This window comes from Hydractinia symbiolongicarpus, chromosome 13 (assembly GCF_029227915.1).
Source record: "Hydractinia symbiolongicarpus strain clone_291-10 chromosome 13, HSymV2.1, whole genome shotgun sequence".
Taxonomy (NCBI): domain Eukaryota; kingdom Metazoa; phylum Cnidaria; class Hydrozoa; order Anthoathecata; family Hydractiniidae; genus Hydractinia; species Hydractinia symbiolongicarpus.
Genome location: NC_079887.1, coordinates 19,701,597 through 19,719,568, shown reverse-complemented (window position 1 = coordinate 19,719,568; position 17,972 = coordinate 19,701,597). Strand labels below are relative to the sequence as shown.

The window sequence follows — 17,972 nt, the reverse complement described above, 5'->3', positions numbered from 1 at the left end:
TTATTGGGACGTTACTGTATTTATTGAAATTTTTTGAGCTTTTCAGCATTTCAAGGAGCTGCACTTCGAAAACGTTAAAAAAATTGCAAGGCTTTCTTCCATTTTCAATGTTCTTATAAAAAAAGAATGTCTATATGTAAATAAAAAATTAAAATATCTATATAATAACACGCCAGTTCTGTCTGTCTGTCACTTTTGCAAAGGGGATAAAATTTCTTTGATAAAGTCTATAAAATATGGCCTAAAAATTAGTTCTGTAAATTAGCAAACTTTGACGTTAAAGCAGTATTGACGTCAAAGGAAAGTATATTGAGATTAGTGAAGCCATTGCATTGCACTTTAAAAATTAAGGCTAAATAACTTGGAAACGGGTGGAAATAACTGACGTCATCTCCTGCGTAGGTAATAGGGACCACCTGGGACCAATTTGGGTAAGTTTCCCAAACCTGGGTCCCCGAATCCGTTTCGGAATGGACGGGTTGATGACGTCATCAAAAAACCTTCAAACCCTAATATCTCTGCAACCGTTTGTCAAAAATACACGATCCTATACATTTTCTTGATCAGCGTTTCAAGATCTATACGATGAAAGCAACAGGCATACACATTTCTGAAAAAAAGTTTTGTGTTCTGACATGTCTCTGCTGACATCATCAAAATTTAAATGACGGTTATTTTTCTCTGTTATCCTGCCTAAGTGGATTTTTCCACGGGATTTATCGACTAGTCTATATAATAATACGCTAAGTGTGTCTGTCTGTGTGTCTGTGACAGGCAAAGTGGATGTGTTCATTTTCCTTTGATGTTGCCGAAAAATGCATGTCTAATATGCTAAATTTTCTGACTTTACGGCGCTACGTCAATAACACTACTTTAACGTCAATATCCTATATTAAATTAATGAAGCCATTACAGTGCACCTAATACTTTAAGGGCAAATAACTTGGAAACGAGGTGGTGATGTCAATGATTTTTCACTGCGTGGGTAACTGGGGACCACCTAGGGCAAATTTGGGTTATCTTCCCAAACCTGAGTCCTCGAAGTCGTTTCGGAATAGACGGGTTGATGACGTCATTAAAAAACCTTTAAACCCTAATATCTCTGAAACCGTTTGTCAAAAGTACATGATCCTATACATTTTCTTGCTCAGCGTTTCAAGATCTATACGATGAAGGCAACAGGCATACACATTTCTGAAAAAAAACATTTTGTGTTCTGACATGTCTCTGCTGAGGTCATCAAAATTTAAATGACGGTTGTTTTTCTCTGTTATCCTGCCTAAGTGGATTTTTCCACGGGCCTTATCGACTAGTCTATATAATAATACGCCAGTTCTGTCTGTGACTTTTGCAAAGTGGATAAAATTTTTGATAAAGTCTATAAAACATCGCCTATAAATTTGTTCTGTAAATTAGCAAACTTTGACGTTAAAGCAATATTGACGTCAAAGGAAAGTATATTAAGATTAGTGAAGCCATTACAGTGCACATAAAACTTTGAGGCCAAATAACTTGGAAAAAAGTGGTGACGTCAATGATTTTTCACCGCGTGGGTAACTACAGACCACCTAGGATTAATTTGGGTAAGTTTCCCAAACCTTGGTCCCTAAATCCGTCTCGGAATGGACGGGTTGATGACGTCATCCAAAAAACCTTTAAACCCTAATATCTCTGCAACTGTTTGTCAAAAGTACATGATTCTATACACTTTCTTGATCAGCGCTTTAGGATCTATGCGATGAAGGCAACAGGTATATAAATTTCTAGTTTTTAAGGTTTTTCTAAAAAAAAAATTTTAGGTTTTGACGGGCCATTGCCGACGTCAGCAAAATTTTTTTAAACCCTTATATCTCATTAACCGCTCATCAAAAGCACATGATCATATACATTTTCTTGATCAGCGCTTTAAGTTCTACACAATAGAGGCAACGTGAAAACATGTTTCTGAATTATTTTTTTTGTGGATGAGTTGCTGACGTCATCAAAATTCAAATAACGCTTCTTTTTCATTTTTATTTCAGTGGATTTTTCCATGGGCTTTATCGACTAGTCTATATTATAATACCCGTGTATGTCTGTCCGTCTGTCACGCATAATTGTACCGAAAGTAGCGAGACGCACGCACTATGCTGTTTAAAAAGAACGGGCAAACCCGTGGAATTTCCATGGGCCACTGACTAGTTTTACATATAGTATTCTCAAAAAAAGCTTTAACTCGATGTATTCGAAATTGATCTAGAAAATTTTGGAAATTCCATGGTACAAATCCTTTTATGTAAAACTAGTCGATAAAGTTCCGTGGAAAAATCCACTTAGGCAATAGGACATTGAAAAAGTTGGTTGTTTAAGACGTTTTGCTGACGTCAGCATTGCAAATCCAAAAAAAATTACGAAATTTAGTGTATTCGTTGCCTGTAACGTTTAGAAGTTGAAACGCTGATCAAAATAATGCATAGGATCATATCTTTTCTACGAACGACTAAGGACATCTAAGGGTTTAAAAATTTTGCTGACGTCAGCAATGGCCCGTTAAAACGCGAAATATTTTTTTAAGAAATTTATATCCCTGTTACCTTCATCGTATAGATCTTGAAACGATGATCAAGAAAATGTATAGGATCATGTACTTTTGACAAGCGGTTGCAGAGATATTGGGGTTTAGAGGGTTTTTGATGACGTCATCAACCCGTCCATTCCGAAACGGATTAGGGAACCAGGTTTTGAAAAATTACCCAAATTGGTCCTAAGTGCTCCCTAGTTACCTATGCGATGAAAAATCATTGACGTCACCACCTCGTTTCCAAGTTGTTTGGCCTCAAAAGTGTAGGTGCACTGCAATAGCATCATTAATTTAATATAGGATATTGACATTAAAGTAGTTTTATTGACGTAGCACCGTAACGTCAGAAAACTTAAGATATTAGACATGTATTTTTCGGCAACATCAAAGGAAAATGAACACATCCACTTTGCCTCTTACGGACAGACACAGTCTCCGTATTATTATAAGAGACTAGTCGATAAAGCCCGTGGAAAGATCCACTTAGGCAGGATAACACAGAAAAACAACCGTCATTAAAATTTTGATGACGTCAGCAAAGACATGTCAGAACACAAATTTTTTTTTCAGAAATGTGTATACCTGTTGCCTTCATCGTATAGATCTTGAAACGCTGATGAAAAAAATGTATAGGATTATGTACTTTTGACAAACGGTTGCAGAGATATCAAGGTTTAAAGGTTTTTTGATGACGTCTTTAACCCGTTCATTCGGAAACGGATTCGGTGACCCACGTTTGAAAAAGTTACCCAAATTGGTCCCAGGTAGTCCCTAGTTACCCACACAGGAGATGACGTCAGTTATTTCCACCTGTTTCCAAGTTATTTAGCCTTAAATTTATAAGTGCAATGCAATGGCTTCACTAATCTCAATATACTTTCCTTTGACGTCAATATTGCTCTAACATCAAAGTTTGCTAATTTACAGAACAAATTTATAGGCGATGTTTTATAGACTTTTTCAAAGAAATTTTATCCACTTTGCAAAAGTCACAGACAGAACTGGCGTTTTATTATATAGACTAGTAGATTAGGCCCGTGGAAAAATCCACTTAGGCAGAAAAACAATTGAAAAGTTCTGTCATTTGAATTTTGATGACATCAGCAAATATTTAAGTATATTGAATATACGTTTTACTAAAAAAAATAATCTGAAAATGCATAAAAAGAAAGTATATAAGTCATAATTTAACAAAAAAGTTCCTAAAATCTAACACAAAATATCAAATGTCAAATCGCATGAAATCCTACCAACTAAACTTCAGACAAAATATGAAAAACAACGGCGTGCAAGGTGTAAAATCTAGTTAGTAGAAAGTTACAACATTGACAGTCCCATCCAGACAGTTACGACAACAATAATAATAATGTCAGAAATAACACATCTAAAATATGTATACATCTTATTATGTGATTATGTGGAAAACCTTCAATATTTTAATCTGAAATGTCGAAAAGAAGGGCTTATAACAGTAAGCACAGATCTATGAAATAAGTTCTTTATGCATTTTAAACATTGTCTTTTCCCTAAATGCTTATACAACAATACAACCTGAACAATATCAAAAAGCCAAACTTAAACAAACATAAAACACCAAAAAACAAAAAGTTAAACTATAAAAAATCATTTATTCGGTTGCATACCATCCTCTCCCGCAAAGATATGCACAAAATGTAAAAATTGACCGGTTAACAAAACTGTACTGACTTTACCAAACATTTTAAACTGAAATGTCGAAAAAGCAATGAGCAAGGAGTAAATTTCAAATCAACAAAAATCATTATTTTGAAAACATTGTATATATATATATGGTCCTTCCTCACAAAAGTTTACAATAAATGTAGAACAAAAGGTTTATGAGGAGTAAATCAAAATATGAACAAAAATCAGTTCAATTGGCATGTTTTATATTGTTTTCACCCATAAAATCTTCCACAAAATTGATATGAAACCCATCAAATTCAACTCAGAAAAAGCTGTCATTTAAGTGCATACAAAACACAACTTGGAAAGTGTAAAATATCAAATTACTATTTTTAGTATATATACTTGCATATAACAGTTTCAGTCTGAACATTCAGTAATTTTTTATCATCACCAAATATTTATTCCCGTAATTACATTACTTACAGTTAGTTTAAAGTTTAAATAGTTTATAAAACAAAATATAAAATATAAAAAATCCAACTTACACAACAGCTCGCAGTCTAATTGTACAAAAATTTGTTCTTTCAGTATTTTGCATGTAGTCTTTTTCCACAAAAGTTTACACAGCATTTAAAAAACAGCAGTTTGCAACACAAACAATATAATCGGCAACCATACTATTCTCTGCTGAGAAATTTTAATCACAAATGTAAAAAGCACAGGTAAATTTCCCAAAAAATGTCAACAACCTTTGTAAAAATATCAACCACTACCCTTGTAAAAATATATAACCTTGTAATTTGCATGCCAGCTCACAGAAGTTTAACAGGATGTCAACAACAAAACAATAAAACTTACTCCAATAAACGCACACACTTTAGTTTTACAAAATCATTCCTCTTAAAGTAACATTTTTCCTCACACTACCCTAAAAGTTCAATAAGTCTTTGAAAGATTTTGTGCCTTGTTACATCATAATTCGTGCTCAAATAAGATCCCTAAGTTTGACTACTAAGGTGGATATAAATAGCTAAAGGCTGAAATACACTATCATTTTTCAATGATCATTTTCCAATTATCATTGAAAAATGACAGTGTATACAGAAGAAAATGTCATTTTTTACACTCTCATTTCCAATGATCCTTAAAAATGAAAAGTTGAACATGTTCAACTTTTAATTTTTCAATGACATTTTTTTTCTATTGTTTTAAATCGAATCCATTGTTTTCGCACACGTGTTTGTTGCACGCGATGTAGTTTAGGCGTAAATATAGATAAAAACAAAGATTTGAACAAGTAATTCACCCGAGAATGAAGACGCAAGAAGCGACCGAAAATTTTTTTGAGATTTGGAGAAGCCAGCCCAGTTTGTGGGATGTTAAATCCCCGTTTTATAAGGACAGAAACGAGAAGGCAAAAAGATATGAGATATTCAAAGGCAGACTAGGAATGGAAGGTTTGTGTTATTTCGAATGGTTTGGATGAGAAAAGAAAGACATGTATATTTTTATGATCTGTTTTTCTTTTTAGAGAAATTAGTGAGGAGTAAAATAAATACACTACGAAGTTATTTCAGCGCAGAATTGAAGAAAGTAAACAACAGCAACAAATGTGGAGCAGGACGAGATGATGTTTACGAAAGTAAATGGCCATACTTTCAGTCCTTGCTATTCCTACGTGACTCCATCGTCCCAAGAAAAACAACTTCTTCTATGGTGGGTATAAATTTCAGATAAATTTTTCTTGCCATGGAACAGCACCAGGTGAGTTAAAGTACGCACAAAATTTATCCCCGATATCTTTCGCATCATTTCTGTAGTTGTTGCTTCCAGCGAAATTAATCGACTCCATTCCTCTTTGTGTTTGTGAGCGCCATTCACTACTGTGGACGGAACCATTTTCCAAATTTTCAACATCAAATGACCCTGGTGGTGAATACTCTGAGGGTGTTTTCTCACAAAGAAAATTGTGAAGTGCGCAACATGCTAGCGTGACTTTCTCAACATTTTCGGGTGATAGCAACATTGGTGACAAAAAAACGCGAAATCTATTTGCTAATATCCCAAAAGCATTTTCTACTATACGGCGCGCTCTGCTTAATCGGCAGTTGAAAATTCGTTTCTCACGAGATAAGCCCCGAAACGCATAGGGTTTCATGATATATTTTTTTAGCGGAAAAGCATCATCTCCGACTATGACATGTGGTAGTAAATATTCCCCGTTTCCTACTAACCTTTGGGGTGGAATATTGACAACGTTGTCGTGTATGGCTTTTGAAAGTGTAGAATTTTGATACACCCCTCCATCACTAATCCTGCCGTTGCAACCCACATCAACGTAAATAAATTTGTAATTTGCGTCGACAAGGGCGAGCAGAACAATGCTGAAAGTGCCTTTATAATAGAAATAAAACGATCCACTATTTTTTGGCTGCTTTATGACAATGTGCTTGCCATCCATAGAACCAATACAATTTGGAAAGTTTCAAAGTTGTTCATACTGCGACGCGATTTTTCGCCATTCCTCCTCTGTACATGGTGTCTAAACAAATTTATTATAGGAATTTGACTACAATGAAAATACAGCTGACAAGGAGAGTGAGTCACTTCAAAATTCACCAATAACCCTCCAAGAATGGGACATGGAGGATAAAATTGACGTGTGTACAACCGATGTGACATCAAAGAAGAAGCCTCTCCCCAAAAAACGAAAAGTTTCCCCGAAATCTTCAGAAGATCACATGTTGAAGCACGCGATATCAGTTCTGGAAGAAAAACGCGGGAAAACACTGGGTGCAGATAAACTCTACGGTCGCACTCTTGGAGAGAGTCTAAAAGCCATTCCAGACAGAATGCAAAAAAAATACCTTAAAGTGAAAATACAGGAGCTCCTTTTTCAAGCTCAGATGGGATTACTCGCCGTACCCTCTTTCAGAACACCGCCCGTTCAATCTCCGATCCCAAGGAACTCTTCAACACATGCCACACAAAGTTAGCCACCCTTTGTGTCTCCGCCGTTATCGCCTGTTTTACAGAATATGTACCGACACCCAGTGAAAATATATCAAAACACTTTTCAGAGTCGAGAAAGTTTGTCAGATCTTAATCCAGAAAGTGAGGGCTCACAAAGTGCAGGGTATTAATGTGTGATTGCTAGTTTAGTACGTTTGATAAATTACTGAACGAAATATATATTTACATTGAGGTATTTTTCTTTTAATCGCATGTAAATAGCTTCGCAAACTTCAGGGATGAACTGTGACAATGTACTTTTGTGAACGCGAAATAAATACTGTAATTCGGCGTAATTTATCCCACATGAGAAAAACTTCAAAGCAGCTACTTTGACTTTAGCAGGAATTGGGTCTCGCAAATGCGTTGTTTTTTTCTCAATGTCAACTTCTATGAGATTTAGGAGCTCATCAAAAATATTCCGCGGCATTCTTAAAAATCGCGTATACTCTGCAATTTCCTCTACACGCAGTTCATACATGAGAGTATTGTAGATGCCAAGTTCATTTCGCCTATTTAACCACGGCTTCACCCATACATTTCTTTGCTTTCTTTTCCTAAGTTTGGCTCTCTTTTTTGATAAAATATACACAACAACAGCAGCTGCTATTTCTTCTTCAGAGTCCATGTTGCAAAGAAAACATGCTCAAGTTTCATGTTTTTAATGATAGGGTATTCGCGCCAAAATTTGTCATTTTTAATGTCATTGGAATGGATCATTGGAAAATGATCATTGAAAAATGATAGTGTATTTCAGCCTTTAGATATGGAGCTTGAAGGTAATATTAGATAAGACAGATACCCAGTTAAGGCTGAAATACACTATCATTTTTCAATGATCATTTTCCAATTATCATTGAAAAATGATAGTGTATACAGAAGAAAATGTCATTTTTTACACTCTCATTTCCAATGATCCTTAAAAATTAAAAGTTGAACATGTTCAACTTTTAATTTTTCAATGACATTTTTTTTCTATTGTTTTAAATCGAATCCATTGTTTTCGCACACGTGTTTGTTGCACGCGATGTAGTTTAGGCGTAAATATAGATAAAAACAAAGATTTGAACAAGTAATTCACCCGAGAATGAAGACGCAAGAAGCGACCGAAAATTTTGTTGAGATTTGGAGAAGCCAGCCCAGTTTGTGGGATGTTAAATCTCCTTTCTATAAGGACAGAAACGAGAAGGCAAAAAGTTATGAGATATTCAAAGGTAGACTAGGAATGGAAGGTTTGTGTTATTTTGAATGGTTTGGATGAGAAAAGAAAAACATGTATATTTTTATGATCTGTTTTTCTTTTTAGAGAAAGTAGTGAGGAGTAAAATAAATACACTGCGAAGTTATTTCAGCGCAGAATTGAAGAAAATAAGCAACAGCAACAAAAGTGGAGCAGGACGAGATGATGTTTACGAAAGTAAATGGCCATACTTTCAGTCCTTGCTATTCCTACGTGACTCCATCGTCCCAAGAAAAACAACTTCTTCGCTGGTGGGTATAAATTTCAGACAAATTTTTCTTGCCATGGAACAGCACCGGTGGAGTTAAAGTACGCACAAAATTTATCCCTGATATCTTTCGCATCATTTTTGTAGTTGTTGCTTCCAGCGAAATTAATCGACTCCATTCCTCTTTGTGTTTGTGAACGCCATTCACCACTGTGGACGGAACCATTTTATAAATTTTCAACATCAAATGACCCTGGTGGTGAATACTCTGAGGGTGTTTTCTCACAAAGAAAATTGTGAAGTGCGCAACATGCTAGCGTGACTTTCTCTACATTTTCGGGTGATAGCAACATTGGTGACAAAAAAACGTGAAATCTATTTGCTAATATCCCAAAAGCATTTTCTACTATACGGCGCGCTCTGCCTAATCGGTAGTTGAAAATTCGTTTCTCACGAGATAAGCCTCGAAACGCATAGGGTTTCATGATATATTTTTTTAGCGGAAAAGCATCATCTGCGACTATGACATGTGGTAGTAAATATTCCCCGTTTCCTACTAACCTTTGGGGTGGAATATTGACAACGTTGTCGTGTATGGCTTTTGAAAGTGTAGAATTTTGATACACCCCTCCATCACTAATCCTGCCGTTGCAACCCACATCAACGTAAATAAATTTGTAATTTGCGTCGACAAGGGCGAGCAGAACAATGCTGAAAGTGCCTTTATAATTGAAATAAAACGATCCACTATTTTTTGGCTGCTTTATGACAATGTGCTTGCCATCCATAGAACCAATACAATTTGGAAAGTTCCAAAGTTGTTCATACTGCGACGCGATTTTTCGCCATTCCTCCTTTGTACATGGTGTCTAAACAAATTTATTATAGGAATTTGACTACAATGAAAATACAGCTGACAAGGAGGGGGGGTCACTTCAAAATTCACCAATAACCCTCCAAGAATGGGACATGGAGGATGAAATTGACGTGTGTACAACCGATGTGACATCAACGAAGAAGCCTCTCCCCAAAAAACGAAAAGTTTCCCCGAAATCTTCAGAAGATCACATGTTGAAGCACGCGATATCAGTTCTGGAAGAAAAACGCGGGAAAACACTGAGTGCAGATGAACTCTACGGTCGCACTCTTGGAGAGAGTCTAAAAGCCATTCCAGACAGAATGCAAAAAGAATACCTTAAAGTGAAAATACAGGAGCTCCTTTTTCAAGCTCAGATGGGATTACTCGCCGTACCCTCTTTCAGAACACCGACCGTTCAATCTCCGATCCCAAGGAACTCTTCAACACATGCCACACAAAGTTACCCACCCTTTGTGTCTCCGCCGTTATCGCCTGTTTTACAGAATATGTACCGACACCCAGTGAAAATATATCAAAACACTTTTCAGAGTCGAGAAAGTTTGTCAGATCTTAATCCAGAAAGTGAGGGCTTACAAAGTGCAGGGTATTAATGTGTGACTGCTTGTTTAGTACGTTTGATAAATTACTGAACGAAATATATATTTACCTTGAGGTATTTTTCTTTTAATCGCATGTAAATAGCTTCGCAAACTTCAGGGATGAACTGTGACAATGTACTTTTGTGAACGCGAAATAAATACTGTAATTCGGCGTAATTTATCCCACATGATAAAAACTTCAAAGTTGCGGCTACTTTGACTTTAGCAGGAATTGGGTCTCGCAAATGCGTTGTTTTTTTCTCAATGTCAACTTCTATGAGATTTAGGAGCTCATCAAAAATATTCGGCGGCATTCTTAAAAATCGCGTATACTCTGCAATTTCCTCTACACGCAGTTCATACATGAGAGTATTGTAGATGCCAAGTTCATTTCGCCTATTTAACCACGGCTTCACCCATACATTTCTTTGCTTTCTTTTCCTACGTTTGGCTCTCTTTTTTGATAAAATAAACACAACAACAGCAGCTGCTATTTCTTCTTCAGAGTCCATGTTGCAAAGAAAACATGCTCAAGTTTCATGTTTTTAATGATAGTGTATTCGCGCTAAAATTTGTCATTTTTAATGTCATTGGAATGTATCATTGGAAAATGATCATTGAAAAATGATAGTGTATTTCAGCCTTTAAATATAGTTAAACTGGGAAGACGCCAGCTAGCTATTTATGCTTAGTAAAACACATATAAAGAGAAACAATAGCAATATAAAAATTATGACATTTGCAGTAAGTTCAACAAACCAAAAGTTTCGTTAGCACATTTGTTTGATAACATTAATTATGCAAAAAAGTGTAATAAATATGCTAGATTTTTTTATAAAAAACGCAGTAAAATATAATAGTTTGAAGCTCTTAAGTGACTTTTTCCTGGCAAATGCGAGTCTGCCTGACACGTAACTCTAGCGACATAAAAACATAACGTCTAAAAATATCTAAAAAGTTCTTACTATTTGTGAATCCAAATCTACTTTAAAGCTTTCATTTACTACTTCTAACTTCTCTTTACTACTTCTAGCTCCACTCTTCACTTTCGAAGTTAATTCCGTTGAAATCGTGTTTTTTATTTCTAAGCACCTACACTAGTCGATAAGGCCCGTAGAAAAATCTACTAAAAAACTTTCTAATTAGCGGACACTTAATTAGCGGGCACTCTGATGAGCGGACAAATTTTTTTGCACGAAATGGCAACTATAGGCTTTTTTTCTCTCCAATTAGGGGACAATTCAAAAAATTAGGGATCAGCATGTAATTTTAAAGTATCTATTTTAAACACTTTGAAACTTTACAGGAAATGTCTGCTTTTACAGTCTCAATTTTCTTCGCAAACCAGTCAATCAATTTTTGTTGTCCATAAAACTTATACATAACTGGTATTTCCAGACCATATCCACCTCCACAAACCTCAGCTGTAATCGAACTGTTCAGGACTTTCAAGAGCATGAAACATATTTTTTATTTGTTTTGTGGCATGTGTCCAACAATGCTGTCGTTTTGTAAAGAATCAGTTCTTATAATTGCTATTGCATTTCCGTCCATCTCGTTAGATGGCTCATGCCTGAATTGTAACAGCTCCCTGTACTGGTACTCATTCCAATCATTTTCGATGAGTATGGGTACGTTGACCTCAATGTCTATGTTAAAACAAGCCCGTCACAATTATAGCGGTTCTGTTGTGCAGACAACAGAAACAGCGATTCGGGAAGATTAGCGCAAGTTTTATTTTAAAAAGTATCAATTTAAAAAATGTTATTCCTTGTGGTTCAAAAGTTTCCCTTGATGGATTACAAGCTTCTGAAAGTATACCTTAACATTACTTTGGTTTTGCAAAAGGTAGTTTTACCTAACTGTAAAAATAACATACCTGAACAACATGGATATATGTTCGCGTTGATTAATGATCGCAGTATCTGACACGGACAATTCTTTCGCATATGAAATTAACACTTCTCGAGCGCATAGTGTTAATTTTTTCGTCAAAATACTGAAAACGACGTCCATCTCATTGACCACGTGAATTAAATCTTAGATTTCTCAGCTTTTCTTCTTTATACCAGCCAACGTAAGGCATAGACGAAGTAAATCAACTCATATATTTAATTTGAAATCTATTGCATGGTTTATTTATCTGTTGTTTAAACAATAGACCAATTATCTTTAACCAAAAATTTCAGCCTGGTATTCTTGTAAAGCATGTTCTTATAAAAGAAAAAGCATGTAGGTGTACACTATTCTCACTTCTAAAGTTTTCCCACCCAATTGTTTTTCTTGTGTTGCTTTTTTAGGAACCCTTAACATTCGTTTTCTTTTTTTGTTAAAATGTATCACACTTTTATAGGAATCTTGTTTGTTAGCTGTATTTCAGGTTTGCTGTATTTCAGGTTAAAAAATAGGCCAATTGTTTAGAAATATAAAGGTAAATGTAAAACAAAAGAAAAAAAAAGTAATGACCTGGACCGGTTTATATTGTTATAAAAAAAAGCGTGTGTACCGTTGAACATCACATTTTTGAAATTGTTTCCTCAAAAAACTATTTTCTTTAAGATATCGCTCGTCGGCCCATTAAACGACAGTTTGAGCGTTAAAGTGCAGTTAAACCCTGCCACCTAACATTTTCTATTTTGCAAAAAGTTGTCACGATGGCTCAAGAAACATAAAAACTAGTCCGTTAACTATAAACCCAACATACATTTTAAAAATCAGGAAACATTTTTTTTAAGAAAAAATGCAGAATTTATATCAATATTTCTTTGTGTATCAAAGCTACAATTGCCAAACATGCGTTTCCTACTGATCACAGTGTTTATATTCCGTGAATTATGTTTAGCATAGGTAAAATTCATGGTATTGTTGTTGAAAAAAATTTGTCAAATTAAGTCCACTTAAGATATTTGAAGTAAGTCTGTCTACAAAAGAACAATTATGTACATTAATTAGTCAGCTCAAAATATATCTGCAAACTAATTAGAGACGATGTGGCATCCACAAAACAATAGTTCACATGGAATTTAATTCATGTGAAACAAAATTCAATGGTTCTATATTGTTATCCATTAACATCTTAGCTTGAACTGATTAACTGTACAGAGTCAAGCATGGTATTCCAATATTCCCGCACATAACTTAATGAAAATCATACTATATATCACAAACTTTGTTAAAATTTAATTGGACTGGAGTTCTCTAATAGTCTGGATGTAATACAATTTTCTCAATAAATGTGTAGTCTACGAAGTCTGTTTATTTGTGATTGTTTTTTTGTGACCATGACAACAGAATTGAAAATGTTGTTTGGATTTTTATAAAGCAATAAAGAACAAAGAATCAACAAGCATGTGCAGTTAGTGAGAGACATACATCGCTACTTTTTTGCCACAATTGACCAGTGTCAGTGTTGCAATTGTTTTGATTGTGCGTCAAAACCAATACATATGTGTTCAGGCTGAAAATATAATCAACAAATCACCAAGCTCAAAAAATACAGTCAATTAAGAAACTTTATGAAATTCCTGAAACTTGTACTTGAAAAGAGAAATTGGCTTTTAAAAATTGATTCTGGACCTATTTGTATTCATGAAAACGGAACATAGTTATAATCTGTGGTATAAAGCCACTAGCACTAGTGGAACAAATACTCCACATAAATCTTTTTCTTTTTGATTCAGCTTAAAAAACAGCAAAAATGCAATGTGTACCAACTAGGATTTTTCTGTATAAAGAAATTTGTTCAATTAAGAACAACGAGTTTCCATTCATTACTATCTGCATGCATATATAGATGGGTTTTTTTATTTATATATTTCAAGCATTAAAAAATAATTATTTGAGGAAACTTCTTAAATGTTTCCATTCATTACTATTTGCATATATATAAATGTTTTTATATTTCTTATTTTTACAACGTTAAAAAATAATTATTTGAGGAAACTTCTTAAATGTTTGTCAAACTTTCACACAACTGTTTTAAAAGTTATGCAGATTTTTACTTTGGACTAAAACGTTCTTTTACTTTATATATTTATTGTACATGAAGCAGAGATCAGTGTCCTTCTAGGGTTATTAAGAAATATTTACGTTATATTTAGGTTAAATCTTGGCATTTATTTTTTTTGCTTTGCTAAATTGTATTTTTGGTAATATAGAACGGACAGCCAATTACCGATATGAAAAATCGTAAGAATAATATCAAACGAAGATACATACAATGTGAATGTTAGTCCTTGCTTTTTTATTGTTTAGCTTTCTCAAATAGAGATGTGTGAACACATCTTTTTAGAATGCTACGAGACCTCTATGTGTTGTCTGCAAATTCCGGAGAATTGCTTTAATATTTTATTGTTTTGTATTTTGTTTTTTAGTGAAGAAACTGATTACATTGCAACGAACGAGTGAATGATCAGTTAAAAGCAGTCTAAGAAATGTATGGATGCTGTGTCGTTTACGACACATGTAAAAAAGTGCCCCATATATAATTTTCTTAAAAAAATCTGCCGAATTTATGGATACTGTGTCGTTGATAGCAAGCAACAACTGTGTATTTGCTTTCCCCTCTTGAGAATTATAGCGAATGTGTGCACGAGAGTTCTGTAACCATGGAACCAATATACGTCTTCTGTGCCTTTAACAGAACACTATGTGGTGAAAATCAATATAAGAATTGCGTCGATGCTGTGGCGGTTTCACGCGGTGTTAGTAAAAGTATGGATGCTGTTTCTAACAAAACATTATAATCAATGCAAAAGGTTATGTCGTTTTGCATAAAAGAGTATGAATGCTATGTCAAGCAAAAAAGGTGTACTAAGCTATGTTGTTGGAAATCATTGCAGCAAATATATGAATGGTCGTGTTCCTATAACTTTTTGCAAAGCAATTGAGCTTCGCGACCGAAGCAAAATTATGGACCACGTTTGCTACACGCGAGGTATATCAAGAGAATTATTGAGATTCTCAAAATTTCGATAGCAAAAAAAACATATAAAATCAGCGTAAAGAAATAGGACTGATATTTTTGCACATAAAGCTAGGGTATTTTTTTTCGGTAGTCGGCATTTTAGACAGGTATATTTTACAGACCTAAAATATGCCTTATTTCTTTGTATTATAGCTAATTATTGTATAAATAATTAATTAATTATTTTGCAATTTTGCTTCTAATACTATTACAGTTGTATTTAATGAAAAATAATAGTATTAAAACGGTTTTCTTCTTTTGAAATAATTTATTGCTAGTCCTGTTTCCAATCAACTTTACTTATGTATTTAAAGCTTTTTTGTTGCTGTGCTTTTTCTGGAGATTTGAGTTGGATTGGAAAGCTCCTGTGTAAGCTACCCTTTTCTAAAGAAATACTGAAGTAATTTGTACAATTATAACGCGTCGAGCTGTGTTTTATTTTTTTGTTTCTAAGAAGATGTAAGAATACAACATTATCAATTTTAATTGGTTTTATCCAAATCAAGGTAAGGCTTAATCACACGAAAGGTAGCTAGCTAAAGCTCTGTTTTGTATAAAAGAATTAAAAGTAATTTGTAGAAAACAGATGGAGAAGCTGTATTGCTACCTGAGTGATAGCCAGATATAGGAAAACCTGTAGCTATGGCGCAGACAAAACAAATAGCTCTGGGTGCTAGAGTGAGCCGACCAACCGGTTTTTATCACAGCTTTTTATTTATTATATAAGTAAGCTGTTACAGTATTTAAAAAAAATAACCACTTTTGCTATCAAACCAAAAGCAATGTAATTGTCAATAGGAATTAGTTGTCCGTACACCCTCCCTGAGAAAAAGGTTTAAAATGACATTAAAACATTAAAACTGTCATTAAACAGAACTCCAAGGATGCCCAAGCCGCACACGTCCTCTAAACGGCATGGGCAACTTCGAAACTGATTGTAATTTTAGAACAAGGGTGCTGATAAACTGCGTACGTGCAGGCGTTTTTGGGCAAGTTTGGCGTTTTGAAAAAAATTAAAGTATTCACCCGAAAAAACCCGCATAGACCATAAAATAAACTATGTGGTAGCAAAGTTCTTAAAAGAACTGTTTTTGATGGCTTTTGATAAAATTTACTTGATAAATAACTTATAAACTTTATTAGCTCCTTTCTCTTAAAGCACCTTTTTCCAACTATCGTCCACAAGGTATGTTAAAAGGAATTGAATTTTGGAAATGCTCCAAGCAAGTTCGGGAAAGTGTGGGCGATTTTGGAAGGCAACCGCTAATTTAATTCGAAAAGTTGCCCGAACTCGCCCTTATATATGTGGCCGTTTGCAGCTTATTGACACCCTCTTATTTTAGAATATTCTCAGGAATAATAGACCAACAGAAATTACATCACAGGTTGTTCTCAAACGTGTGTTTGAGAACAACCCACATAAAAAAGTTCGTTATTTTTTAAATTATTTGTGTAAAAATTACTATTCTATTCACGATAAACCATTTGTCAGTCATTTTATTCATCCAACAAAGAATCCTATCCAAGGTGCTTTTCTATTAGTGCTGAATTTAATAATTGACATGATTCAGCATAGTTTTTAAAAGGGTCTGATTGCAAAATATGATTGCCAAAGTTCAGCACTTGTTTTGTCAGATTTGGAAACTGTTGGTATGGTTGGAACTTTGCATATAAAATTAGTAAAGTTGCAGGATTGTTTAGTTTTTTCTTTTATACTTTTCCGAATTAGCCTTAATTATTTATGAGATGAAAAACAGCGCTGCAATGGAAGCTTCACTATATGAAAATGTTTTCTTTTTCTTTTAGATTGTGTACAATGGGAGTGAGTGATGTAATCTTCCAATGCGTGTGGTGAAAAGAAGGCGAAACTGTTATTGTTTTTCTGCCCAAAATTGAAGCTATTTAATAATATTCAATTTTGATGTATTTCGGAAGATGTTAGCGCCAAAGAAACAAAAAGCGCTAGGGACAAAGTATTGGATAGTTAGCTTCGCAATCTTTTTTTTAATTTCCAGTTAAAAAGAAGATGGATTTAGTTCAGCTCTGTTAGTAGAGGGTTTGAGTCATGTCCTCTACTTGAGATTATAAGTTCAATACCCCCCCCCCCCCCCCATTGTCTAGTTAGTTAGACATTTCAAAAAGATTTTTGTAGCAATAGGAGCTAAACACTGGAAACCTGGTCCATCCTAAAAACCATTGACCACAAACCACATTAAATATAAATCACCGTCAGCGGTTTGCGGCAGAATTGTAAGAGAATTTACATACTGGATGGTTCTTTTGTTATGAAAGATTTTTTGCAGTAACTTTAATGACTAGGGTGTCTTTTTATGCCAACTACCTGTACACATGATAGAGCTTAAAAGTACTGCCAAACTCTTTTTCCATGTATTGGAATAAAATTTCTTTACAATACATATTATGACTGCTAGGTGACATATATATTTCTCTGTTTGCTATTACTTTTCTTAAAATTCATAGTTTCTAAATTACTTGTATTAATTTCCAACGTTTTTTCGTGTAACATTTCTGTGATCTAATAGCAAGATTCTTACAGATTAATTGTTTCTAGTGAAGAAACTGATTATTGAAATCCACTGGCTATTATTGTTTTGCCCATTTATATGACCAAAAATTGCAGCAAGCTCAATTGACATCAAGTTAAACAATGGCAAGTGCCTTAGCACAAGCAGATCGATATTAACAAATATGTTCTTGCTTAATTAGTCTTATATATTAATTCGGGCATATAACTTCACAACAAAAATAAATACGAGAAGTTTGATTGATGATGACATTTTTTATTTTATTTTAACGGATATTTCGTCTTGTTACTACAAGACATTTATCAACGTAAATTGTTACAATTATCTCAAAAGTT

At 34.3% G+C, this 17,972-nt stretch overlaps 3 protein-coding genes across 3 annotated transcripts; 2 read left to right on the top strand and 1 right to left on the bottom strand.

Moving 5' to 3' along the window:
- Nucleotides 1-83: 83 nt before the first annotated feature.
- On the top strand, nucleotides 84-7,515 carry LOC130624021 (uncharacterized). Its single transcript, XM_057439585.1, has 3 exons — nucleotides 84-5,664; nucleotides 5,739-5,923; nucleotides 6,769-7,515. Exons 1-3 carry the CDS (start codon nucleotides 5,520-5,522, stop codon nucleotides 7,201-7,203), a joined length of 765 nt encoding a protein of 254 aa, XP_057295568.1. The 5' UTR covers nucleotides 84-5,519; the 3' UTR covers nucleotides 7,204-7,515.
- Nucleotides 7,516-8,306: 791 nt separating this feature from the next.
- LOC130623174 (uncharacterized) lies at nucleotides 8,307-8,767 on the top strand. The gene is made up of 2 exons (XM_057438660.1): nucleotides 8,307-8,451; nucleotides 8,526-8,767. Exons 1-2 carry the CDS (start codon nucleotides 8,307-8,309, stop codon nucleotides 8,765-8,767), a joined length of 387 nt encoding a protein of 128 aa, XP_057294643.1.
- Nucleotides 8,768-8,894: 127 nt separating this feature from the next.
- Nucleotides 8,895-9,638, bottom strand: LOC130623173 (uncharacterized). Its single transcript, XM_057438659.1, has 2 exons — nucleotides 9,621-9,638; nucleotides 8,895-9,536 (listed from the first exon to the last, which is right to left on the bottom strand). The coding sequence occupies exons 1-2, from the start codon at nucleotides 9,636-9,638 to the stop codon at nucleotides 8,895-8,897; spliced, it is 660 nt and encodes a 219-aa protein (XP_057294642.1).
- Nucleotides 9,639-17,972: the final 8,334 nt, after the last annotated feature.

What these genes read in the sequence shown, in the direction of transcription:
- LOC130624021 (XM_057439585.1), top strand. Translation starts at nt 5,520, where the DNA reads ATGAAGACGCAAGAAGCGACCGAAAATTTTTTTGAGATTTGGAGAAGC. An exon ending in AGGCAGACTAGGAATGGAAG is followed by an intron (nt 5,665 to 5,738) that starts GTTTGTGTTATT and finishes TTTTCTTTTTAG; the next exon opens with AGAAATTAGTGAGGAGTAAA. An exon ending in GAAAAACAACTTCTTCTATG is followed by an intron (nt 5,924 to 6,768) that starts GTGGGTATAAAT and finishes AATTTATTATAG; the next exon opens with GAATTTGACTACAATGAAAA.
- LOC130623174 (XM_057438660.1), top strand. Translation starts at nt 8,307, where the DNA reads ATGAAGACGCAAGAAGCGACCGAAAATTTTGTTGAGATTTGGAGAAGC. An exon ending in AGGTAGACTAGGAATGGAAG is followed by an intron (nt 8,452 to 8,525) that starts GTTTGTGTTATT and finishes TTTTCTTTTTAG; the next exon opens with AGAAAGTAGTGAGGAGTAAA.